At 35.7% G+C, this 26,969-nt stretch overlaps 1 protein-coding gene across 2 annotated transcripts in view; it reads right to left on the bottom strand.

Moving 5' to 3' along the window:
- The window catches only part of LOC132734008 (uncharacterized), a 30,724-nt gene extending 5,683 nt beyond the window's left edge, over window positions 1-25,041 (bottom strand). The window contains exons 1-8 of one of the 2 annotated variants that reach the window (XM_060720711.1): window positions 24,794-25,041; window positions 11,500-12,719; window positions 11,242-11,439; window positions 10,850-10,907; window positions 8,695-8,838; window positions 7,157-7,216; window positions 6,476-6,570; window positions 432-546 (exon numbers count right to left, since the gene is read on the bottom strand). In XM_060720711.1, coding sequence (XP_060576694.1) covers window positions 432-546; window positions 6,476-6,570; window positions 7,157-7,216; window positions 8,695-8,838; window positions 10,850-10,907; window positions 11,242-11,439; window positions 11,500-12,719; window positions 24,794-25,010 — 2,107 coding nt within the window. In that variant the 5' untranslated portion in view covers window positions 25,011-25,041. Of the gene's footprint in view, window positions 1-431; window positions 547-6,475; window positions 6,571-7,156; window positions 7,217-8,694; window positions 8,839-10,849; window positions 10,908-11,241; window positions 12,720-24,793 lie in introns of both variants that reach the window. The other variant, XM_060720710.1, reaches the window with a different exon arrangement.
- Window positions 25,042-26,969: the final 1,928 nt, after the last annotated feature.

The following is a 26,969-nucleotide window of genomic DNA, read 5'->3' as shown; positions in this document are numbered from 1 at the left end:
TGAAACAATATTTGCAACAAGAGTCATGATAAATGGGGCTGCACCTTCAGTACTTTATGTTTTATTGGGTTAAGTTAATTCAAAATCAAGGTCATACATGTATTTGAATTAATACTCAGTATGATGGTTATGTCCATTTTGTCAAAGTATCAATCACATCCTTCAATAAATAATAATTTGATTGATTTCCAAAATATTACCCTGGGTACTATATAGCAATCCCAAACTACAAAAGGTCTCCACATAAGCTATACACCAAGTTTAATTACAATATCTAATTCCAAACTTAGTTATTGACTGGATTAAAAAGCAGTGACCTAGGATTTCCAAAATTCATCCCAAGCAATGTCTCCATATAAGCTTGCTATTTTCAATACTTCATTCCTTTTGAGTAACAATACAATAATACAAAAACTTAATTTTAGTTTTACCTCTGTTGACAATAAGACGATCCACAGCATTATATATTTGCCGATGTGTATAACCATCTGCTGCAGCTGCCGATCCAGCACTTGACATAACAAACGCATCTATCACATGTGGCAACTGAAGTAAACAATAAACATTTACAATACTGCACATTTGTAGGTAATAGTGAGTTTTATATGGTTTTATATACACAGCAGAGCTGCTCTTAATTTATGAAGAGATACATTTTTTCTTTCTCTAAAAAAGGAAGTTAAGAATTTTAAGAGGTTAATGGCCATATATATAAATGGCTGTTTGAACAAAGAACCATTTATATGGGGCCATTTAACCTGTCAAAAAACCTCAATAACTAATAATGTAAAGATTATAAAGCTATAACTCATGAAAAATCTTAAATCTTTATAAAACTCATAATGGTAAATGTATTTTTTGGAAGAGTTCTAAGATAAAATGTCTTTGACATTTAACAAACATTAATATTGCATTTACACAGAATAAAATGTTCTGGAACAATATATTATGCATCTATTTCTAGTAGTTTTTTTACCTTTTAGCAATATTTTTTGCATGCACCATTATTCAATCATAAATACAAAAATGCAAATATATTTCTTTCATAAAGGCATTTTGCAATTTTTTACTCTATTTTCAAAATCGCTACCCTGACCCATCAACCTCATCCGAACAATGTCTTAGACAAGCATCCTGACCAAGTTTGAAGACAATTGATAAAAACTGTGACCTCTAGAGTGTTTATAAGAGTTATCCATTTTTGGGCAGTGTGACCTGGTTTTTGACCCAAGGTGACCTTTATTTGAACTTTACCTAGAAATCATCAACAATTTCCAGAACATTTGGATCAAAACTGCAGCCATTAGAGTGTTAACAAGATTTTTCTATTTTTAGCTCCTGTGACCTAGTTTTTGACCGGAAACAACCCATATTTGAACTTGGATCTAGAAATCATCTAAACAATTTTCATGATTAACTTCAAGGATATTCTGATCAAAACGCAATCCGGTCAACTCGTCCCCTGGTCAACTCGTCCCCTGGTCAACTCGTCACCTTTTTGGTCAACTCGTCCTCTACTTTTGGTCAACTCGTCCTGAAAGAGTCAACTCGTCCCTAATATGGTCAACTCGTCTCCTACTTTCTATCTATTCGTCACTATTATGTTGTAAATCAATGTCTTTAAATAGTTCTTTTATGTAAAATTAATAATGAATTTGATTGATATCGAAATATTAATAAAATAACGTCTTTTTTACGTTAAATTTTAATGATCTTTATCTAAGCGCACGTGCATAGCTTTGATGAAAACTACAAAGACAGGTAAGTTTGCAAACATTCAATTAGTGTTTAATTAATCGGAGTTTTAATGATAATTAATCCAACTCTTTGATTTTTACCGCCTCCCTGAATGGATTAAAGACTGACGACAGATTAACAGAAGGATCGTGTCAATTAAAAATATGATAATTGTTTCTTGTGAAATTGTCAATATAAAAGTTGCCCTGATAAATACATTATATGTTATTGCTATTGATTGTCTTCGTGTCGGTTTTTTTCTGTATGTAATTTAATCAGAATTATGCATATATATACTTATTATTAGATAAAACAAGAGGGCCATGATGGCCCTGAGGTCGCTCACCTGTATATAGGCCCCCCCACCCCCGGGACAATTTTTACCCAAGGGCTTTTATTTGTTTCTTTGAACAAACTTGGTAGACACCCATAAGAAGATGTTTTATGCTAAACATCTAAGTTCTAGCTCATTGGGTTTTTTAAAAGAAGATTTTTAAAGTTTTTACTATACACATATAGTTAAAAACAATGACACCCCTGGGGCAGGGCCAGTTTTGACCCCCAGGCTTTTATTTGAACAAACTTTGTAGATATTTACTTAAAGAAGTTTCATGCTCAATATCTCAATTAAACTCTAGCTATTTGGGTTTTTTCAAAGAAGATTTTTAAGTTTTTGCTATACACATAAAAGGAAAATCAATGACCCCCCCCCCCCCTTGGCGGGGCCAGTTTTGACCCCAGGGCTTTTATTTGAACATACTTGGTAGACACCCATTAGAACATGTTTCATGCTAAATATCTTAGCTCTAGCTCTTTGAGTTCTTTAAAAGAAGATTTTTTAAGTTTTTACTATATGCATATAGGGAAAATCAATGACCCCCTGGGGCGGGGCCAATTTTGACCCCAGGGCTTTTATTTGAACAAACTTGGTAGACATTCACTAGAAGACTTCATGCCAAATATCTAAGCTCTAGCTCTAATGGTTCTTTAAAAGAAGATTTTTTAAGTTTTTACTAAATGCATATAGGGAAAATCAATGACCCCCTGGGGCGTGGCCAATTTTGATCCCAGGGCTTAAATTTGAACAAACTTTGTAGACACTCACTAGAAGATGTTTCATGCTTAATATCTTAGCTCCAGCTCTTTGGGTTCTTTAAAAGAAGATTTTTTAAGTTTTTACTATAGGCATATAGGGAAAATCAATGACCCCCTGGGGCAGGGCCAATTTTGACCCCAGGGCTTTTATTTGAACAAACTTGGTAGACATTCACTAGAAGATGTTTCATGCCAAATATCTAAGCTCTAGCTCTTACGGTTCTTTAAAAGAAGATTTTTTAAGTTTTTACTATATGCATATAGGGAAAATCAATGACCCCCTGGGGCGGGGCCAATTTTGACCCCAGGGCTTTTATTTGAACAAACTTGGTAGACACTCACTAGAAGATGTTTCATGCCAAATATCTTAGCTCTACCTCTTTGGGTTCTTTAAAAGAAGATTTTTTAAGATTTTACTATGTGCATATAGGGAAAATCAATGACCCCCTGGAGCGGGGCCAATTTTGACCCCAGGGCTTTTATTTGAACAAACTTGGTAGAAACTCATTAGGAGATGTTTCATGCTAAATATCTTAGCTCTAGCTCTTACGGTTTTTTAAAAGAAGATTTTTTAAGTTCTTACTATATGCATATAGGGAAAATCTATGACCCCCTGGGGCGGGGTCAATTTTGACCCCAGGGCTTTTATTTGAACAAACTTGGTAGACATTCACTAGAAGACGTTTCATGCCAAATATCTAAGCTCTAGCTCTTATGGTTCTTTTAAAGAAGATATCTTAAGTTTTTACTATATGCATAAAGGGAAAATCAATGACCCCCTGGGGGCGGGGCCAATTTTGACCCCAGAGCTTTTATTTGAACAAACTTGGTAGACATTCACTAGAAGATGTTTCATGCCAAATATCTAAGCTCTAGCTCTTACGGTTCTTTAAAAGAAGATTTTTTAAGTTTTTTACTATATGCATATAGGGAAAATCAATGACCCCCGGGGCCGGGCCAATTTTGACCCCAGGGCTTTTATTTGAACAAACTTGGTAAACACTCACTAGAAGATGTTTCATGCCAAATATCTTAGCTCTAGCTCTTTGGGTTCTTTAAAAGAAGATATTTTAAGTTTTACTATATGCATATAGGGAAAATCAATGACCCCCTGGGGCGGGCCAATTTTGACCGCAGGGCTTTTATTTGAACAAACTTGGTAGACATTCACTAGAAGATGTTTCATGCCAAATATCTTAGCTCTAGCCATTACGGTTCTTTAAAAGAAGATTTTTTAAGTTTTTACTATATGCATATAGGGAAAATCAATGACCCCCTGGGGCGGGGCCAATTTTAACCCCAGGGCTTTTATTTGAACAAACTTGGTAGACACTCACTAGAAGATGTTTCATGCCAAACATCTTAGCTCTAGCTCTTTGGGTTCTTTAAAAGAAGATTTTTTAAGTTTTTACTATATGCATATAGGGAAAATCAATGACCCCCTGGGGCGAGGCCAATTTTGACCCCAGGGCTTTTATTTGAACAAACTTGGTAGAAACTCATTAGGAGATGTTTCATGCTAAATATCTTAGCTCTAGCTCTTTGGGTTCTTTAAAAGAAGATTTTTTAAGTTTTTACTATATGCATATAGGGAAAATCAATGACCCCCTGGGGCGGGGCCAATTTTGACCCCAGGGATTTTATTTGAACAAACTTGGTAGACACTCACTAGAAGATGTTTCATGCCAAATATCTAAGCTCTAGCTCTTAGGGTTGTTTAAAAGAAGATATTTAAAGATTTTTCTTTCGGTTGCCATGGCAACCAGAGTTCTGCATGGAATTAAATTCTTTGAACAATTTTTAAAGGTGACCACCAAAGGAACATTCCTGTGAAGTTTGGATGAAATTGGCTCAGTGGTTTATGAGGATATGTCATTTAAAGCAAAAGTTTACGGACGGACGGACGACGGACGGACGCCGGACGAAAAGCGATCACAAAAGCTCACCCTGTCACTTTGTGACAGGTGAGCTAAAAAACTCCAAATATTCGCATACAAAAAGCGTCAAAATATGTCCAATTCAGTAATTTTATAATATATTATTTTAACAGTCTATAATAATTTATGAAATATATGAAAAACAAATAATAATAAAATATAGGGGACGAGTTGGGGACGAGTTGACCAGGGGACGAGTTGTCCAAGGGACGAGTTGACCAAAAAGGTGACGAGTTGACCAGAGGACGAGTTGACCAGGGGACGAGTTGACTCTGAATCGATCAAAACTGCAGCCACTAATGTTTACAAGATTTTTCTATTTTTAGCTCCTGTAACCTAGTTTTTGACCTGAGATTATCGATATTCGAACTTGACCTAGAAATCATCAAAACAACCTTCCTGATCAATTTCCAGGATATTTGGTACAAAAACGCAGCCAAAAGAGTGTTAACAAACTTTTTCTATTTTAAGCTCCTGTTGCCTAGTTTTTGACCAGAGACAACCCATATGCAAACTTGAACTAGAAATCATCAAAACAACCTTCCTGACAAATTTCCAGAATATCTGGATCAAAACTGCAGCCACTTAGAGTGTTAACAAGATTTTTCTATTTTTAGCTCCTGTGACCTAGTTTTTGACCAGGATGTTTGATATTTAAACTTGACCTAGAAATCATCAAAACAACCTTCCTGACAAATTTCCAGGATATTTGGATAAAAACTGTAGCCACTAGGGTGTTAACAAGCTTTTTTATCTTTAGCTCCTGTGATCTAGTTTTTGACCCGAGGTGACCCATATTCGAACATGACCTAGATATCATCAAAACAATCTTTCTGATTAATTTCCAGGAAATTTGAAACAAAACTGCAGCCACTAGAGTGTTATCAAGAATTTTCTATTTTTAGCTCCTGTGACCTAGTTTTTGATCTGAGACGAGCCATATTGAAATTGATCCAGAAATCATCAAAACAACCTTCCTGACCAATGTCCAGGATATTTCAATCAAAACTGCAGCCACTAGTGTTGACAAGCTTTTTCTATTTATAGCTCCTGTGACCTAGTTTTTGATCTGAGATGACCCATATTTGAACTTGACCTAGATATCATCAAAATAATCTTTCTGATTTCCAGCAGGACATTTGAATCAAAACTGCAGCCACTAGAGTGTTAACAAGATTTTTCTATTTTTAGCTCCTGTGACCTAGTTTTTGACCGGAGACGACCCCTATTCAAATTGATCTAGAAATCATCAAAACAACCTTTTTGACAAAGTTCCAGAATATTTGGACCACAAGAGTGTTAACAATCTTTTTTTATTTTTAGCTCCTGTGACCTTGTTTTTGACCCGAGATGACCCATATTCGAACTTGACCTGTATTTCATTGACACAAACATTCTGACAAAGTTTGATTATGATTATGATGCTAAAGTGTTAACAACCCAAATTGTTGACAACACACAACTACATCACTATATCTCACCTTGACCACTTTGTGGTTAGGTGAGCTAGAAATTACCAACAGCAGATATATTGCTTTATATGCTTTAAAAGAGTAATGTAACAAACCAATGAAAATTTGAGCAACTTTTCAAAGTACAGAAAATTTGGACAACCAATCAAAGTAAATAAAATTTGAAGGTTTTAAATTTGTGACCAATCATCAATAGTACAGTAACATGCTATAAAAGGTAAAGATAAAACTCACCAAAGGATCATTGTGCATCTGTAAGTCAATGACAAAGTTCCAGATAAACTCACACTGAGGATAATGTCTCACATGCTCCAAAAATGGATTATCCACTATAACAGAAAGAAAAGAGTAAAATGGCTGAATGTGTTGTTTGTTTGTTTTTTGGGTTTTGCGTCACATCGACACAGTATAGGTCATATCGGGACGTTCCAGCTTTACTGGTGGAGGAAGACCTCAGGTGCCTTTCCGTGCATTATTTCAGGCACTTAAACGGGCACCTGAGTAGAACCGCCGACGTTCCGTAAGCTGAATGTGTTGTAATTTAAATACTGTAGCATGTCACCAGTAATAAAAGATTATGATTTTGTCGACATTACTAAGAACAGCCATTTTTCAAAAAAATGCTTGTACAGTAATGAGTTAACAATGAAATTACAAATAATTCAAGTAATGCCAAAATATGACCATAATCATCTTTTGTTTTTATACCAATGTCAAGCTTTTATTATTATGTAGTGGTGAAGATGAGCAGTTTTCAGCTAGAGTTAAAGCAACACACTTAATTTCTTATACAAGGTACACAGCACATTCCTAATAAACAAATGTGTCAAGTTATTTCAAATTCCATGATCTAATCACAATTGAATTACAATAGTTACAAATATGTAAATAGCACAATTAAAAAGACAAAATTACTTTCTTCCCATTGGTCTAAACAACCACCACACATGAAACATCTGACTTGATCTCTGTCACCTGAAATCAAATTTTATATCCTTTTAATCATCAATTATCTAAGCTCTTGGTAAAGTAATGTATCATTTTTTACTATTAAACTTGTGTGTTTGTCTGGTCTTTATGCAAATTTTAACATATTGTTGGTCATATTTCAGTGGTTGGCCTGCCTAATCAGCTTTCCTGGATTACTAACCAGTAAATAGCAATTTCTCTGTAAGTGACTGACTACTAATTCCACATGATTTAAACATGAAATCCGCAGTGCAAGACAAATGACCATTGGTCTTGATGTCTCAGAAATTGTTCCAGAGAAATTTTGTTGTGCCCTAAGAACCAAAGACCCCTAGAAAGCAAAAATGATGTTCTCCCTATTGAACTCAGCTGGTAGACACAACAACACTGACCCAAAGGCAGATCCATATTATTATGATCCATATGATATGATTTCTATAAATTTTGTAGAAATCCATTAGAATATGTAAGCTCAATGCATGCAGTTTCAGACAATCTTTATAATGTTATGTCAATTAAAGGTGTACAGATTTTTATAAACATTGTACTACAAGGAAGACATATTTATGGACATAATAAGACAAATACATTATTCACAATCAGATAATATATACATATTTTATTGTATAAGAATCTAATTAAACTTTGCATTATCTCAGAACATGATAACAAGACATTTTAAGTAAAATGAAGATAGGGTCATCCATCATGTTTTAAAGTTATCTGCCCTTAAATCAAAATTATTTTTTAAAGAAACTATAAAACATTTTATTTTCATTTTTCAGCGTAAGAGACTGAAAATATTTCAAAAGCCAAAGCTGTCACTTGGGTGACAAATACCGCCACTATCAGTATGACCAACAACTTTATGTAGGTCCATTTATCGTTATTTTTGAAGGTGAACATAATATTATGAGCAAAGTGTGAGGGAAGTCTTTCAAGGAATATAGAATTTATAGTGCCAATATGACATTTCTGACATTTGACACTAATAGGTGACCTTGACCTTTAGCTAACATAGCAGAGGCACGGGTTCTGCACATCACCTTGTTGTGGTAAATATCTGATCTATGTTTGTAAAGCCTTTCAGTGGTGTAAGATCTATGGAGCTAATATGAAATTTGACCTTCAAGTGTCCCTTTGACCTTGAAGCAACAGTGCAGGGTTCAGCACATCATCTTGCTGATATGAACAGTTGGGCCAAGATTGAAGTAAAGTCTCCAATTGGCAGTGAACAAGCAATTGAGTGGCACTTGACATTAAAAGGTGACCTTGACTTTAGGAACAGACAGACAGGTACTTAAATAGTTACTTCCTTGTTCTCCACCAAATGTCTATTTAGTCAAGTAATACAATTTTCTAACACTATAGGATGAATGGCATTAACAGCATCTGTAACCTATTGTTACCAAAGCCTCTTATGTCTACATTTAGTCAGCATGGATAAGACTGTACCATGATATGTCTATAATCTATATACTTACCTGTATAAAAGAGACCAGCTATAGTGAACGCCTGTGGTGTCTGGTTAAACTGGTGACGACATGGAATAAATGAAGCCATTCTCGCATCAAAGTCACTCATCTCAGGAACCCTTATCCTAGCTGTAGCTTCAGCGCCAGTACCATCTGAAAATATTTTTCAAGTTTTGTCTGGTCTAATTGAAGGTCTTGTCAACAGGTTGTTGTGGACAAGTATGAATACCATCCATTAAGAAACAAAATATTAATGGCCAATTTTAAAATTTTTGGACGGCAATGGCAAAGGAATGACAACCTAACTGTAGCAAAAGCTCTAATTTTTTCATACAATAGGTCAAGTTAAAATTTACTGGACTTTTGCACATGTGCTTTTACAATTTATGGGATGTATTTCTACAGTCACAGCACCTAAAGAAGTCTTGATATTCACAAAATAAAGCCTGAAATATATTTTAACAAGAGGGCCATGATGGCCCTAGATCGCTCACCTGTATATAGCCCCCCCCCCCCAACCCATCCCCCCCCAAACGTTGCAGGGCCAATTTAACCCAAGGGCTTTTATTTGCACAAACTTGGTAGACACCCATAAGAAGATGTTTTATGCTAAACATCTAAGCTCTAGCTCATGGGGCTTTTTAAAAGAAGATTTTTTTAAAGTTTTTACTATACACATATAGTTAAAAACAATGACACCCCTGGGGCCGGGCCAGGGCTTTTATTTGAACAAACTTTGTAGACACTTACTAGAAGATGTTTCATGCTTAATATCTAAACTCTAGCTATTTGGGTTTTTTCAAAGAAGATTTTAAGTTTTTGCTAAACACATATAAAGAAAATCAATGACCCCCGGAGCGGGGCCAATTTTGACCCCAGGTCTTTTATTTGAACAAACTTTGTAGACACTCACTAAAAGATGTGTCATGCTTAATATCTTAACTCTAGCTATTTGGGTTTTTTCAAAGAAGATTTTTTTAGTTTTTACTATATGCATATAGGGAAAATCAATGACTCCCTGGGGCGGGGCCAATTTTGACCCCAGGGCTTTATTTGAACAAACTTGGTAGACACCTATAAGAACATGTTTGATGCTCAATATCTTAGCCATAGCTCTTTGAGTTCTTTAAAAGAAGATTTTTTAAGGTTTTACTATATGCATAAAGGGAAAATCAATGACCCCCAGGGCGGGCCAATTTTGACCCCAGGCCTTTTATTTGAACAAACTTGGTAGACACTTATTAGAACATGTTTCATGCTAAATATCTTAGCTCTAACTCTGTTGGTTTTTTAAAAGAAGATTTTTTAAGTTTTTACTATATGCATATAGGGAAAATCAATGACCCCCTGGGGAGGGGCCAATTTTGACCCCAGGGCTTTATTTGAACAAACTTGGTAGACACCTATTAGAACATGTTTGATGCTCAATATCTTAGCCATAGCTCTTTGAGTTCTTTAAAAGAAGATTTTTTAAGTTTTTACTATATGCATATAGGGAAAATCAATGACCCCCCCGGGGCAGGGCCAATTTTGACCCCAGGGCTTTCATTTGAACAAACTTGGTAGACACCCATTAGAACATATTTCATGCTAAATATCTTAGCTCTAGCTCTTTGGGTTCTTTAAAAGAAGATTTTTTAAGTTTTTACTATATGCATATAGGGAAAATCAATGACCCCCCAAGGCGGGGCCAATTTTGACCCCAGGGCTTTTATTTGAACAAACTTGGTAGACACTCACTAGAAGATGTTTCATGCCAAATATCTAAGCTCTAGCTCTTATGGTTTTTTAAAAGAAGATATTTAAAGTTTTTTCTTTCGGTTGCCATGGCAACCAGAGTTCTGCATGGAATTAAATTCTTTGAACAATATTTAAAGGTGAAAGTAAAAGTTAACGGACGGACGGACGCCGGACGAAAAGCGATCACAAAAGCTCACCCTGTCACTTTGTGACAGATGAGCTAAAAAATGCATCAACAACTGTCAGTTTCAACTAAAAGTAGAAAAATCTGGTTCAAGCAGCAAAATTTGCTAAGAATAGTAAAATTAGAGATCAAATTTTAAAATATCCAGTCTCTAAAAATGAAGAATATCAAGACTCTCAATTTCTAAAGTTTTTGTAATTTTGTCGTTGTTAACATTGTGATAACAAAGAATTATCTTACGATCTCTACAAATGTCAGTTATGATCCGATTGTCTTCCTCAGCCCTGTTTGTTCCTGTCTGCATCAGTACATGAAAGGGAAACAGTAATCAAATAATCAAGTCCTACATGATTGGGAGAAAAAAAAGAGAGAAAAATTATATTTATTGAATCAATGTGTATGTAAACACTTACAATTTAGAGGAGAATTTAAATATTTTGCCACATGATTAAACTACAATAACTTTAAATAAAATTGCTACACTATATATCAGATAAAGTATTAAATCAACATACATTAAATCTAAATGAAAAATATTAGAATATATTGTATTTAAAATGAATTGAAAATAAATTAAGCAGCAGCACAGAAAACTAGTTACAACAATGAGTTATTGGAAAATAATATCATACCTTTTCTGCAAAATCAAAATTTCCTTCCACTCTTGGTTCAGGTAACTGTCTTCCAACATCAACACGAGTGTTGTCCTCCACTCCAACATGCGCATCACTATTGCTAGATAACTCTCCTCTAATAATTTCTTCTCCAGCCCCAGTTCCTATACCATTTAGGGGTTGCTCCTCACTGATTTCCTCCATCTGTTGCTGTGACTCCCCCTCAGCCATGTCACCATTTATTTCCTCCATCTGTTGCGGTGACTCCCCCTCAGCCATGTGACATGACTGAGGGGGAGGATTAACATAACTCCTTGGTATTACAGCTGAGGCAATTGTTCTACTGGCAGGTACAACAGCTTGCTCAACCGTTGAAGGTGATACAGCCGGGATGTTTCCACTGGTTACAGACTGTCCATCACTAGGTATTGGTCCTTGTTGAACAATCACAGCTTGAGTAAGATCAGGTTGTGGTAGTCCAGCTGATGATGCTTGAGGAAGACGCCTCCCAGAAGGCACTATTTCTTGAAAATGATCATGAAACCATCTAGCCATTGGACAAGTATACCTGGCTCCATGTGCAGGATGCGAGCTTCCAGAAGGCACTAAATAAATCAACTGCATATCGCTTGAGGCCATTAGATCTGCCAAATTAAAATGACTACCATAATTGTCCAATGGTATATTATTTCTTCTTAAAAGCATGCACTGTATACAATGACTGTCCAAGAAAGTGGTAAGTTCTTCATGGGATTGTGACAAAAAAAGGTTATCACATATGATACTGCCACAGAAAACACAAGAAACAATCCCACTATTATCACTAAAAAATCCATCGCTAGCTAGCCGTGTTGTAATGGGATGTTCAGACTCAATGTTTGCATTTCTGAGACTAAGAAGTCTGTAAATCTCATTCATCATACACCAAGGAATTACCAACACAGGACCATTATATATATATGGACACACAAATAACACTGGTTTCTCTGGTCTCAAATGAACTGGATTAAAAACATATTTTTGGTATTTTAGAAAATGTTCAAAAAATGAGTTCAATTGCTTTCTAAAGAAACATCCTAAATTGTTTAAGTTTAACCAAGTTTTTTCTTGTGGTGTTATCATCTTCAAACCAGGAGAAACCTTTAAAGATGTTTCTAATTCATTCAAATTGCTCTGGATTTTAGCTTCTGCACACACATTTTTATTTAAATTTTCAGTTAATTCATTCAAGATACTTTGTATATTCTCTATAGTTTCTATAACTGGATCTTCTACATCTTCTTCAATGATTTTTAAATGCTCCATGGATTCTTTAGTGTCTGGGTGTTCCAAACATACAGTAGGCTGATCTAGGAAAGAATCTTTCTCAGTATCGTCGTCTAAAAGTGCTTCCAAAGTATCAACCTGTTGGCATTTTTGACACTGCATAATCAAATTTTCATCAGGTTCAGGTTCCATCTCTGTATCACCAAGTTTAACTTTTCCTTCAACATGAGCTGGAATAAAGTTATTATCACTACATAAAAAGGAAACTTCTACATTTCAATGAATATTTAATTACAAGAAAAATGATAAAGAAAAATTAATCATTGTACAGTCTGTTGTAATTTGTATTTGAAATATTTTCATTAATAACCCTTTACCTCATATATACACGAAACAATGCACTTTCGACCCCCCCCCCCCCTTTTAAGCCTCAAAATTTGAAAAAAATGTCCTGTTTGGGCCCCAAACACATGTTTTCGTTTGAGAAATGTTGTTAAAACAAGAGGGCCATGATGGCCCTGAAGTCGCTCACCTGTATATAGGCCCCCGGAGCGGACCAGTTTAAACCCCGGGGCTTTTATTTGAACAAACTTGGCAAACACCCATTAGATGATGTTTCATGCCAAACATCTAAGGTCTAGCTCGTTGGGTTTTTCAAAGAAGATTTTTTAAAGTTTTTTTTACACATATAGTTAAAAACAATGACACACCTGGCGCAGGGCCAGTTTTAACCCAAGGGCTTTTATTTGAACAATCTTTGTAGACACTTACTAGAAAATGTTTCATGCTTAATATCTAAACTCTAGCTATTCGGGTTTTTTCAAACAAGATTTTTAAGTTTTTGCTATACACATATAAGGAAAATCAATGTCCCCCGGGGCGGGGCCAATTTTGACCCCAGGGCTTTTATTTGAGCAAACTTGGTAGACACTCACTAGAAGATGTTTCATGCTTAGTATCTAAACTCTAGCTATTTGTTTTTTTCCAAAGAAGTTTTTTAAGTTTTTGCTATACACATATAAGAAAAATCAATGACCCCAAGGTCAGGGCCAATTTTGACCCCAGGGCTCTTATTTGAACAAACTTGGTAGACATTCATTAGAACATGTTTCATGCTAAATATCTTAGCTCTAGCTCTTTGGGTTCTTTAAAAGAAGTTTTTAAGTTTTTACTATATGCATATAGGGAAAATCAATGACCCCCTAGGGCGGGGCCAATTTTGACCCTGGGGCTTTTATTTGAACAAACTTGGTAGACACCGATTAGAAGATGTTTCATGCTAAATATCTTAGCTCTAGCTCTTTGAGATTTTGAATAGAAGATTTTTAAGTTTTTATTATTTGCATATAGGGAAAATCAATGACCCCCTGGGGCGGGGCCAATTTTGACCCCAGGGCTTTTATTTGAACAAACTTGGTAGACACCCATTAGAAGATGTTTCATGCTAAGTATCTTAGCTCTAGCTCTTTGGGTTCTTTAAAAGAAGATTTTTTAAGTTTTAACTATATGCATATAGGGAAAATCAATGACCCCCTGGGGCGGTGCCAATTTTGACCCAAGGGCTTTTAGGTGAACAGATTTGGTAGACACTCACTAGAAGATGTTTCATGCCAAAAATCTTAGCTCTAGCTCAACGGGTTTTTTAGAAGAAGATATTTAAAGTTTTTTCTTTTGGTTGCCATGGCAACCAGAGTTCTGCATAGAATTAAATTCTTTGCACAATTTTCAAAGGTGACCACCAAAGGAACATTCCTGTGAAGTTTGGATGAAATTGGCTAAGTGGTTTATGAGGAGATGTCATTTAAAGTAAAAGTTTACGGACGCCGGACAAAAAGCGATTACAAAAGCTCACCCTGTCACTTTGTGACAGGTTAGCTAAAAAGTTACCACTTTTTAGGCACAGCCCCCCAACCAAAAAATACATCAGGGGGTTGCGCCCCATTCTGTTTGGGGGTTTGAAGGAGGCGGCAGTCCCCCTCATCCCTAGGAAAATTTTTGACTTGTGAGAGGCTAATAAGGTAAAGTTTCATGACTCTATGTCAAATACGTTTTGAGTTACATGCGACACAAGTTGAAAATTGCAAAATTTTACTAAGTCAAGGGCAATAACTCTAAAAATACTAAATAAATCCAGAAGAAAATACCCAGGTGCACTACTACACATGCTGATCAACATTCCTGTAAAGTTTCATGACTCTAGGCCAAATACTTTTTGAGTTACGTGCGACACAAAAAAGAACGGATGGACGGATTCAAAGATGGACGGCTGGATAATGGTAAATCTAAATGCCCGCCACTAACGTGGGGGCACAAAAATCAACGCAAAATAGTGATTTAAGGCTATTTTGAGATGTCCCCTTGTTGCATGGTAACAGGAAATTTAAGCTTGAGCATTAGAGGTGCGCGGTTTAACTTGTATACCGGTAAACCATGGTCCAAGACATCTGTGGTACGTACCGCGGTACAGACCTGGAAAACTGGTACTTTTAGCTCTAATTTAAAGCAATTACAGATCCGTAAAATGTACTAAATTAAATAACTTTTCCTGTTGTATATGTCAATATTTCTTTGAATTAACCTTTTTGTAAACAACTTTTGCCGACTGTTATCATTCTTCGATAGTTCTTAGCGAAAAATTGAATGCTTTATCGATTACCGCGTGTAAGCCAGAATTGTCGACTTGCATGATCTCAGTTGAAGAAGCAAGAATTGTCGACTTACATTTACTTTTCCAAATATCGCTTATTTGATACGAAAACTAATCGTAAATATTGATCATTCATGAGGGCATTCCTTGCATAAAATTAGGGTGTTACTATTTTAAGTAGTTATATAAATAGCGACCAATCAGGCTAGTGGTTTTCCTTACGTCACACACTTACTGCATGCGCATGGCAATTAACTAATTATAGAACGGCGTAGAAACTGGATTAAAAGTAATGTTCGTTCAACTAATGAATATTAATTAAGCAGTATAGTCAGCTGTTTTCTATGTGATGATTTAAATTTGCTTTTGGGGTACATGTTTGTTTTGGTTTCTGACACAGATTAATTAAATACTTAGCTCTTGCAATAAAAAATTTCAATAGCAGCTGGGATTCTGTTATAAAATTAACCGACAAATAAATATATGTCATCGGCTAATGTGCATTTGACCTATTATTTTATTAATCAATAAGCAATAAAAAAAATTTATTTTTCCATTTTAACTATGCAATTTATAAAACAGTTGTTAAATGTTGAAAGAGACCAATATGAAACAAGAATGTCGAACGACACATATACCCCACTTTCTAGCCATTGACTCACATAATTGGTAATTTTATTACAGAAACTTGCCAAAAATGGGTACATGGAAGTGTTCAAATATGGAACTAGAAATGTGTCATCATGCCCTGGATGCCCCCGCATGAAGCCAAAATTTCAGATGGTGCATTAATTATTTTTTTCATTTTAGTTCAAAGCCCTTAAAACTTTTCAATGTTAACACAAACCATTTTCATACAATGTTCAAGGCACTGAAATTATTAAGTCTTAACCTTTTAAAAATAGCATATTGCATATTTGTAGCCAAAATAATGGCTTAAAGTACGAGTGCTGAAACTGAAAGTTCAAAATTTTTCCAACATTCAGGAAAGATAAGTTTGTCTAAAACCATTGAACCACGACCAAATTCAAACTTAAACTGCTTATTCCTAAGATGTATCTATAATATTTTCAAAGTGAAAGGGACATAACTCTGCCAAAAAATCATCAAACCATGACCAAATTCCAACTTGACCTGCCCATTCCTTTGAGATATCCATATGTCAAATTTAAGTTGAATATGTAACACTGTTGGGTAGATAATGAACAGAAACTGTAAATTTCATATTATTTTCAAAGTGAAAGGGGCATTACTCTGCCAAAAATCATTGAACCATGACCAAATTCGAACTTGGCCTGGGCATTCCAAAAACATATCCATATGTCAAATTTGAGTTGAATGTGATGTTTAATTGGGTAGATAATGAACAGAAACTGTAAATTTCATATTGTTTTCAAAGTGAAAGGGGCATAACTCTGCCAAAAGTCATTGAACCATAACCAAATTTGAACTTGACCTGCGCATTCCTTTGACGCATCCATATGTCAAGTTTGAGTTGAATGTGTTGTACCTTTGGGGAGATAATGAATGGAAACTGAAAATTTCATATTATTTTCAAAGTAAAAGAGGCATAACTCTGCCAAAAATCATCGAACCATGACCAAATTCGAACTTGACCTGTATTTTCTCAGGATATATCCATGTGTTAAGTTTGAGTTGAATGTGTTGTACCGTTGGGGAGATAATGAACGGAAACTGAAAATTTCATATTATTTTCAAAGTAAAAGGGGCATAACTCTGCCAAAAATCATCGAACCATGACCAAATTCGAACTTGACCTGTATTTTCTCATGACATATCCATATGTCAAGTTTGAGTTGAATGTGTTGTACCGTTGGGGAGATAATGAACGGAAACTGAAATTTCATATTATTTTCAAAGTAAAAGGGGCATAACTCTACCAAAAATCATCGAACCATGACCAAACTCGAACTTGACCTGTATTTTCTCATGACATATCCATATGTCAAATTTGAGTTGGATTGTGTGCAACCGTTCATAAGATAATGAACAGAAACTGATGATGACGGAATGACAGAATGACGGAAGGATGGAAGGACGGAAGGATGGAATGACGGAACAGGGTAACACTATATGCCCCGGCCATTACATGGCGGGGGCATAAAAATCAACGAAAACCCTTTTGACATTTAAGGCCCCTGTGACCTTGACCTTTGACCTAGTGACCCCAAAATGAATAGGGGTCATTTACTTGTTATGACCAATCACTATGTGAAATATGAAGACTTTGTGATACACACTTTTCAAGATAATCAGCGGAAACCATTTTGACATTTTAGGCCCCTGTGACCTTGACCTTTGACATAGTGACCCCAAAATCAATAGGGGTCATCTACTAGTGATGACCAATCTTTGTGTGAAATATGAAGACTTTGTGATACATACTTTTCAAGATAATCAGCGGAAATTATTTTGACATTTAAGGTCCCTGTGACCTTGACCTTTGACCTAGTGACCCCAAAATCAATAGGTGTCATCTACTAGTTATGACCAATCACTATGTGAAATATGAAGACTTTGTGATAAATACTTTTCAAGATAATCAGTAGAAACCATTTTGACATTTAAAGGTCCCTGTGGCCTTGACCTTTGACCTAGTGACCCCAAAATCAATAGGGGTCATCTACTAGTGATGACCAATCACTTTGTGAAATATGAAGACTTTGTGATACATACTTTTCAAGATAATCAGCAGAAACCATTTTGACATTTAAGGCCCCTGTGACCTTGACCTTTGACATAGTGACCCCAAAATCAATAGAAGTCATCAACTAGTGATGACCAATCTTTGTGTGAAATATGAAGACTTTGTGATACATACTTTTCAAGATAATCAGCAGAAACCATTTTGACATTTAAGGTCCCTGTGACCTTGACCTTAGACCTAGTGACCCCAAAATCAATAGGGGTCATCTACCAGTTATGACCAATCACTATGTGAAATATGAAGACTTTGTGATAAATACTTTTCAAGATAATCAGTGGAAACCATTTTGACATTTTAAGGTCCCTGTGACCTTGACCTTTGACCTAGTGACCCCAATATCAATAGGGGTCGTCTACCAGTTATGACCAATCACTATGTGAAATATGAAGACTTTGTGATAAATACTTTTCAAGATAATCAGTGGAAACCATTTTGACATTTTAAGGTCCCTGTGACCTTGACCTTTGACCTAGTGACCCCAAAATCAATAGGGGTCATCTACTAGTTATGACCAATCACTATGTGAAATATGAAGACTTTGTGATAAATACTTTTCAAGATAATCAGCGGACACCATGTGGTCTACCGACGGACAGACCGACAGACAGAGCGACATTAGCAAAACAATATACCCCCTCTTCTTCGAAGGGGGGCATAATAATAAAAAAACAAGAAGCGCCGCAATGCGACGAAAACCAGGTTTTCAACGACCAAATTTTGATGTGACAGCAATCAATAGGTCAAAGTACACTGAAGTTAATGAGTAGAAGCTGAAAATTCTATTGTAAGCACCTTAATCACAGACACCTGGATAGCAATCCCAAGTTGCCTCTTGATATAAGCTATCCATACACCAAGTTTGGTGTCAATAGGCCAAAGCAAACTCAAGTTATTGAGCGGAAACTGAATTTCTATTTTTAGTAACAGTGACCTTGACCTTGATCACAGACACCTGGGTAGCAATCCCAAGCTGCCTCTTGATATAAGCTATCCATACACAAGTTTTTGGTGTCAATAGGTCAAAGCAAACTAAAGTTATTGAGCGGAACTGAATTTCTATTTTTAGTAACAGTGACCTTGACCTTGATCACAGACACCTGGGTAGCAATCCAAGCTGCCTCTTGATATAAGCTATCCATACACCAAGTTTGGTGTCAATAGGCCAAAGCAAACTAAAGTTATTGAGCGGAAACCAAAAGTTGACGCCCGCCCGCCCGCCGACTTCGGCATTACAATAACCCGGTTTTCGTTGAAAACCTGGTTAACAAAACAAGAACTGATCCATCAATTAATTTATGATTGTCAACATGCGAAAGTACCTGATTGAAAAAAAGTTAAATGATGCTTTGATTAATCTGTATTTTATAGATCTGCTTAAATTTAATATTTGAAATTCTATACCAGCCTACCTTGATACTTATTTTAGAGATAAAAATGGGTCAAAGACAGAAAAGGCCGGGTTGAATTTGTACACCAAATATCATGAGGCTGTGATGTTACAAAAAGAATTTACCATTGACCCATTAATGTTGAAAATTTAATTCAGTGGGTAAACAGGAAGTGGTTTAGCTACACATCTAAAATCGAATCCCACTGTATGGGACCATGTGTCAATGCTGTATGCAAAATATCAAGAGGCTGTGATTAGTAGTTTTTGAGAAAAATGTAACGAAAATTTCCTACCATTGACCATTAATGTGAACAGGAAGTGGATGACCAACAGACCTGAAATCAAATCCCACGGTATGGGACCATGTGTAAATGCTGCATGCCAAATATCAAGAGGCTGTGATAAGTAGTTGCTGAGAAAACTGTTACGAAAATTTCCTACCATTGACCATTAATGTCGAAAATTTTAACTAATATAACTAAGTGGATAAACAGGAAGTGGATGAGCGACAGACCTGAAATCAAATCCCACAGTATGGGACCATGTGTCAATGCTGTTTGCCAAATATCAAGAGGCTGTGATAAGTAGTTGCTGAGAAAACTTTTAAAAAAAATTCCTACCATTGACCATTATTGTCAAAAAATTTAACTAATTTAACTAAGTGAATAAACAGGAAGTGGATGAGCGACAGACCTGAAATCAATTCCCACGGTATGAGACCATGTGTCAATGCTACATGCCAAATATCAAGAGGCTGTGATAAGTAGTTGCTGAGAAAACTCTTACAAAAATTTCCTACCATTGACCATCAATGTCGAAAAATCTTACTAATTTAACTAAGTGGATAAACAGGAAGTGGATGAGCAACAGACCTGAAACTAAATCCCACCGTATGGGACCATGTGTCTATGCTGTATGCCAAATATCAAGAGGCTGTGATAAGTAGTTGCTGAGAAAACTGTTACGAAAATTTCCTGCTATTGACCATTAATGTTGAAAATTTAACTAGGTCAGCAAACAGGAAGTAGATGTGCGACAGACCTGAAATCAAATCCCACAGTATGGGACCATGTGTTGATGCTGAATACAAAATATTAAAAGGCTGTGATAAGTAGTTGCTGAGAAAACTGCCCGCCGCCCAACATTCACCATACTATAACCCAGGTTTGCACATGTGCAACCCGGCCAAAAATTAACCTATAGCGTACAATAAAAATACGTGATCTACCGCAGTTTATACCGTGGTTTTTAGGAAAAAAACGTGGTATACCGTGGTATTTTCTTTCTGGCGGTACCCAACTCTACTGAGCATGTTGTTACAAAGGCAATAGTCCAGTCAACATTTGTGCCATGTTTCATTAGTATTGAAGCAGTTTTTATAGTTTTATAGCAATTTGAACTTGTAACAAGAGACTTTTCAATGAAAACAGCCATTTTTCACAAAATGCTCATGAAGTAATGGGTTAAGATGACCTATAATACCAAAGGATTTACTGTGAGAAAGTAGAACACTTTTATGAAAATAGAGTCACATCCTTGAAGATATCTTTCTTAAAATACAAATTTCTTAAACAATCTTAACAAAGATTCAACAACGATCAAAAAATAACTGACAAGACACTTTTTTCTCATAAAACAATAATTTGATTTTAACCTTCTTTGTGTATCTTTTTACTTGTATCAGATGGAGCATGATCAATAACTGAAAGAAAAAGGTCATGATCAGCCTAAATCACTCATCTATTGATCCATTTACTAGAAAGGTAATATTTACAATACAGAATATAGGTCACTGAGTCACATATGAAAGGTGCAATGGTTTAAATATCTAATGAAAAGTTTACAAGGTCATGTCTACCAATGCATTTTTTAAATCCTGTAATTCATGACTGGACACAAAGTCCAGAAACTTATTTTCTATTTTTAGTGACAATGAGCTTGACCAAGGAGACCCAAAAGCAATTGTAAGCGATGTCTTTACATAACCTTGCTTAACACCAAATTTCATCGAAATAGTTCAGTTCAAACTCTAGTTATTGAACCAAAACTGATTTCCTATTCTTTGTAACAATGATCTTGACCTTGAACCAGAAACCCAAAAGCAACCGTAAGCGAGGTCTTTACATCACCTCGCTATACACAAAGTTTTATTGAAATATTTCATTTCAAACTCAAGTTATTGACCTGAAACTGATTTTCTATTTTTTAGTAACAATGACCTTGACCCTTAGGGGTCCAATAGCAATCCAAAGTAAGGTCTTTTCATATGCTTGCTATACATTAAGTTTAATTAAAATATCTTATTCCCTTGAGAGTGAAAAGAGAAGTTGTACACAGAAAGAATTGTTCACTATATATTCCATCAAATGAACTAGAACTCCGCGAGTCGGATGTGTTGCATTGTGAACAGCCAAGCTGTCACTTGGGCATTTTCTTCTTAAATATAGGTTATTTATAAACGCCGCTTAAGGGCAATAATTAAAACAAGAGGGCCATGATGGCCCTGGATCGCTCCCCTGACCCATCAACCGCATCCAACCAATGTCTTAGACAAGCATCCTGGCCAATTTTGATGACAGTTGAGTAAAAAATGTGACCTCTAGTGTGTTAAAAGGGTTTTCCATATTTGGGCAATGTGACCTAATTTTTGACTGGAGACGACCCATATTAAAACTTTATCTAGAAATCATCAAAAAAACCTTCCTGACAAATTTCCAGGATATTTGGATCAAAACTGCAGCCACTAGAGTATAAAAAAGATTTTTCTATTTTTAGCTTCTGTGACCTGGTTTCTGACTGAAGATGACACATCTTCGAACTTGACCTAGAAATCATCAAAACTACCTTCCTGACAAATTTTCAGAATATTTGCATCAAAACTGCAGCAACTAGAGTGTTAACAACCTTTTTCTATTTTTAGCTCCTGTGACCTAGTTTTTGACCGGATATGACCCATCTTCAAACTTGACCTAGAAATCATCAAAACAACCATCCTGACTAAACATCTTAGCTCTAGCTCTTTGGGTTCTTTATAAGAAGATTTTTTAAGTTTTTACTATATGCATATAGGGAGAATCAATGACCCCCTGGGGCGGGGCCAATTTTGACCCCAGGGATTTTATTTGAATAAACTTGGTAGACACTCACTAGAAGATGTTTCATGTCAAATATCTAAGCTCTAGCTCTTTGGGTTTTTTAAAAGAAGATATTTAAAGTTTTTTTCTTTCGGTTGCCATGGCAACCACAGTTCTGCATGGAATAAAATTCTTTGAACAATTTTAAAGGTGACCACCAAAGGAACATTCCTGTGAAGTTTGGATGAAACTGGCCTAGTGGTTTATGAGGAGATGTCATTTAACCTTTTCCCTGATACAGCCCCCTTAATTTACTGCTTTACACCCCATAATACAGTAGCCAGATAGATAATCAATAATCAATATCCTACTGATAAGGAGTCACACACTATCTCCATATAGGGTATGATAAATTATAGGTAAAAATTGGCAAATTAGATACCTATATACTTTAACTGGAAAATAAAGTATTAAGTTGTGTTTTGACAATTTTTGTATCAATAAAAAGTTTGTAGAGAATTGAAATACCTTTCCAATGGTATAAATATCATATTTGTTGGGTTTATACAAATATGTCTACATGAGTTATAAAGTAATAAACTATATACTTGATGGTGTTTTTTTCTCCATCGTTTCAGATAAATTAGGCTACTTATGTGTTTTAACTAATGTTTAATGGTTTAATTACAAGTTTGACAATATATATGTCAATGTAAGATTTGTAGAGATTTGAATTATCTTTCCATTGGTATAAATTTTATATTTGTGGGCTTTATAACAGTATAATTACAGTAGTTATAAACAATAAAATGATGTATAATTTTTCTCTCATTAGGGAAATATGGCTAATTTATTATTAATTTTTTTGGTTTATGCAGCATTCATTTTTAGTGAAATAAATAACAACAAGTTCTTTTTTTACCTTTTTAATACCAGTAAAAAGAAATCTCACTTTGTTTTTTTTTATTTATTTTATCAGTTTTTTTTATAATTTATTTCATAATACTGTAGTAACTGTCATTTCTGTAATACATGTATATAACTGTTGAATGAAACATTTCAGAATTTCTGCTGTCATGGTCATATATTTTCTTCATGAATTATTAATTTAATTAAATTTTATCATTTATCGATCTAATTTAGATCAAATGATGATAAAGGAAAGACATCCTCGAGTTCCACGGCCTTTTCGGCATTTTCATGTTGCCGACATCAAAGATGATATATGGGATATGATTTTATCATGTCGTATAATACACGGCCCCATGCTGTGTCTGTTATGAAAACAATAGCGCACATGAAAGAATTTAAACTATTAAACATTTCTTTGTCGGTCATTTTCTTAAAAAAATCGCCGCTGCTACCGGAAATATTTTATTGCAGGGGCCAGAGAGATACCCCTAGTCAGGACGTTAATTAATCCGTGTATATACACATGTCAGCTATCATAAACCAAAACAAACATCAAATCCATTATACCATGCCTGGCACGTGAACGACCCGTGATCATATAAATACTATTTATTCATTAGATGCTATTTTTAGACACTTTTGTTCCTGTCTTACGATACGTTCTATATTTATTTCATTGACCCGCGCACTCATTAACTGCGTGACGTAAGGAAAACCCCTCACCTGGTTGGTCGCTAATTATACAAAAACTTTAAATAGTAACACCATAATTTTATGCACGGAATCCCCTCATGAAATGTTGATCTTTACGATAACACAATTTACAGGTCTATTTTCCGGGAAAATTGTTGATTTTTGGACAGGTAAATATTGAAGTCGGCGAAAGTCGCTTCCATTGAGATCACGCATGTCGGCGATTCTCGCTTACATGCGGTAATCGATAAAGCCGTCGATTCTCGCTTCTATCAGGGAATGGTAAAAGACGGCGATTCTCGCTTCTATAAGGGAAAAGGTTAAAGTAAAAGTTTATGGACGACAGACGGACGAACAGGCGCCGGACGAAAAGCGATCACAAAAGCTCACCCTGTCACTTTGTGACAGGTGAGCTAAAAATATGTATAACGTAGGTGCACAACTAGGGATGATACTGATCACTCCTGTAAAGCCAGAAAGTCGAACAAGATTTTTCTATTTCTAGCTCTGGCATCCATTTTGAGCATTGAAGCGGAACGTGCCGGTGGTGTGCACAACTATGGATGGTACTGATCACTCCTGTAAAGTTTGGTTAAAATCCCAACATAAGTTTGACCTGTTAAAGCCAGACAAGATTTTTCTATTTTTAGCTCTGGGGCCATATTGTGCAGCGATGCAGAACCTGCCGGTGGCGTGCACAACTAGGGATGGTACTGATCACTCCTGTAAAGTTTGTTTGAAATCCCACCAGTAGTTTGACATATGAAAGCAGGACAAGCCTAATGTAGAAGAAAAGAACGGACAGATGGCGAAGTCAAAAACAATATGTCTCCTTAAAATTTTGTTCAAACAAACAATACCTTTGCTTTTGTTTCCTTTAGATGTATCAAATTTCCCTGTCTTCTGTTCTGCCTTACTCTTAGTTGTAGCTTCTTTACTTTCTTCAGGCTTTGTCACTTCTTTATCTGTTTCAGTGTTGGCTTGTGCTGCTGTTGCTGAGCTTGTTGTTGTAGCAGTAGCTTGTGGTGCAGTCTGTGAGCAATCCTCTGATTCCTCAACCTCTAAAACCTTCTCCATAAGAACTGTAGCAGTGATCTTTGTTTCACCTGAAAAATATACAAATCTTGAAAATAAAGTTTTGTCTACAAGTTATAACTGAATAAGCCGCATGAGTTAGAGTGACCAGTGGTTGAGTGGTTGAATGTCTTGTTGCAAACTGACCAATGGAAATTATTGTATGCTTGTATTGAGAAATGTAGATTACCACCTTTCCAGCTTATGCTACAACAAAAGTGCAATCTGAATACATTATAATTTGATAAACAAATGAAAACAAGAACCGGCTGAACGGGTCAATGCTCCCCGAAAAGGTTTTGGACACACAAAAGAATACCTCTTGTATTGTCAGAGTTATGCCCCGGACAAAGTTCAAAGTGTAACAAGAGCACCACTAGGCGGAGCATTATATGCCTGAAAGTGTTTTTTTTAGTAAGGATGAAGACATTACATAAATTAGATAAAGTATTACCTCCTTAAAATAGCAATCCTCCTATAAAGTTTGAATATTGTGGGCCAAATTGAACTTAAGGTATGCTCTGCAAACTGTTTTCAGTTTTAAAGTAATAGCGACCTTGAACTTAGTCCTTGTGACCCCAAAATCAATAGGGGTCTCCTATCAAATACGGACAATCATCCTACATTGTATGAAGTTTGAACACTACGGGCCAAATAGAAATTAAGTTATGTTCTGGAAACTGTTTTCAGTTTTAAAGTACTAGTGACCTTTAACTTTGACCTTGTGACCCCAAAATCAATAGGGGTCTTCTTTCCAATATGAAAAATCATCCTATGAAGTTTGAATACTGTGGGCCAAATGAACCTTAAGTTATGCTCCGGAAACTGTTTTCAGTTTAAAAGTAATAGTGACTTTGACCTTTGACCCAAAATCAATAGGGGTCTACTACCCAATATGGACAATCATCCTATGAAGTTTGAATATTGTGGGACAAATAAACCTTTAGTAATGCCCCAGAAACTGTTTTCAGTTTTAAAGTAATAGTGACCTTCACCTTTGACCCAAAATCAATAGGGGTCTTCTACCTAATATGGACAATCATCCTATGAAGTTTGAACATTGTGGGCCAAATGGAACTTAAGTTATGCTCCGGAAACTGTTTTCAGTTTTAAGGTAATAGTGACCTTGACCTTGGACCTTGTGACCCCAAAATAAATAGGGGTCTTCTACCAAATATGGACAATCATTCTATGAAATTTGAATATTGTTGGACAAATAGACCTTAAGTAAAGCACAGGATACTGTTTTCAGTTTTAAAGTAATAGTGACCTTGACCTTTGACCTTGTGACCCAAAAGTCAATAGGGGTATTCTACCCAATATGGACAATCATCCTATGAAGTTTAAACACTGGGCCAAACAGAACTTAAGTTATGCCCTGGAAACTGTTTTCAGTTTTAAGGTGATAGTGACCTTGACCTTTGACCTTGTGACCCCAAATTCAATAGGGGTCTTCTACCTAATATGGACAATCATCCTATGAAGTTTGAATATTGTAGGCCAAATGAAACTTAAGTTATGCTCTGAAAACCAAATTGATAAGGGATGGACGGACTCATAAATATCAAATGTTCGTCGGGATGGATAGACAGATGGACAGACGAACGCCAGGGGGTATAACATAATATGCCCGACATTCGAAATTCTTTCGGGCATATAAAAATGAAAAAAGGGCAATAAGTCCAAAATTAGGGAAGGCAAAGTTATGGTTCTTTTGCACTGCACATCTACCGATTGAGATATATCTTCCTAAAGTGTCTTGTTAGACGCTGCTTGGTAGATATGCATTTGTCCATACAGCAATGGGGAAAATTTTAGACTTGATTTTGTGTCTGTTTTTTTTTTTCAACATAATCACACTGTTTTTACATTTTCTAACAAGAGCTGTCGGTAGGACAGCAATGCTCGACTATTCTTAGTGCCTTGATTAAAAGGTAAAAATTTTTAAGTAAAGAAAAAGGC

Source organism: Ruditapes philippinarum, unplaced genomic scaffold (assembly GCF_026571515.1).
Source record: "Ruditapes philippinarum isolate M1 unplaced genomic scaffold, ASM2657151v2 ctg5404_1_1_1_1, whole genome shotgun sequence".
NCBI lineage: Eukaryota > Metazoa > Mollusca > Bivalvia > Venerida > Veneridae > Ruditapes > Ruditapes philippinarum.
This window is presented reverse-complemented; position numbering and strand designations above follow the sequence as displayed.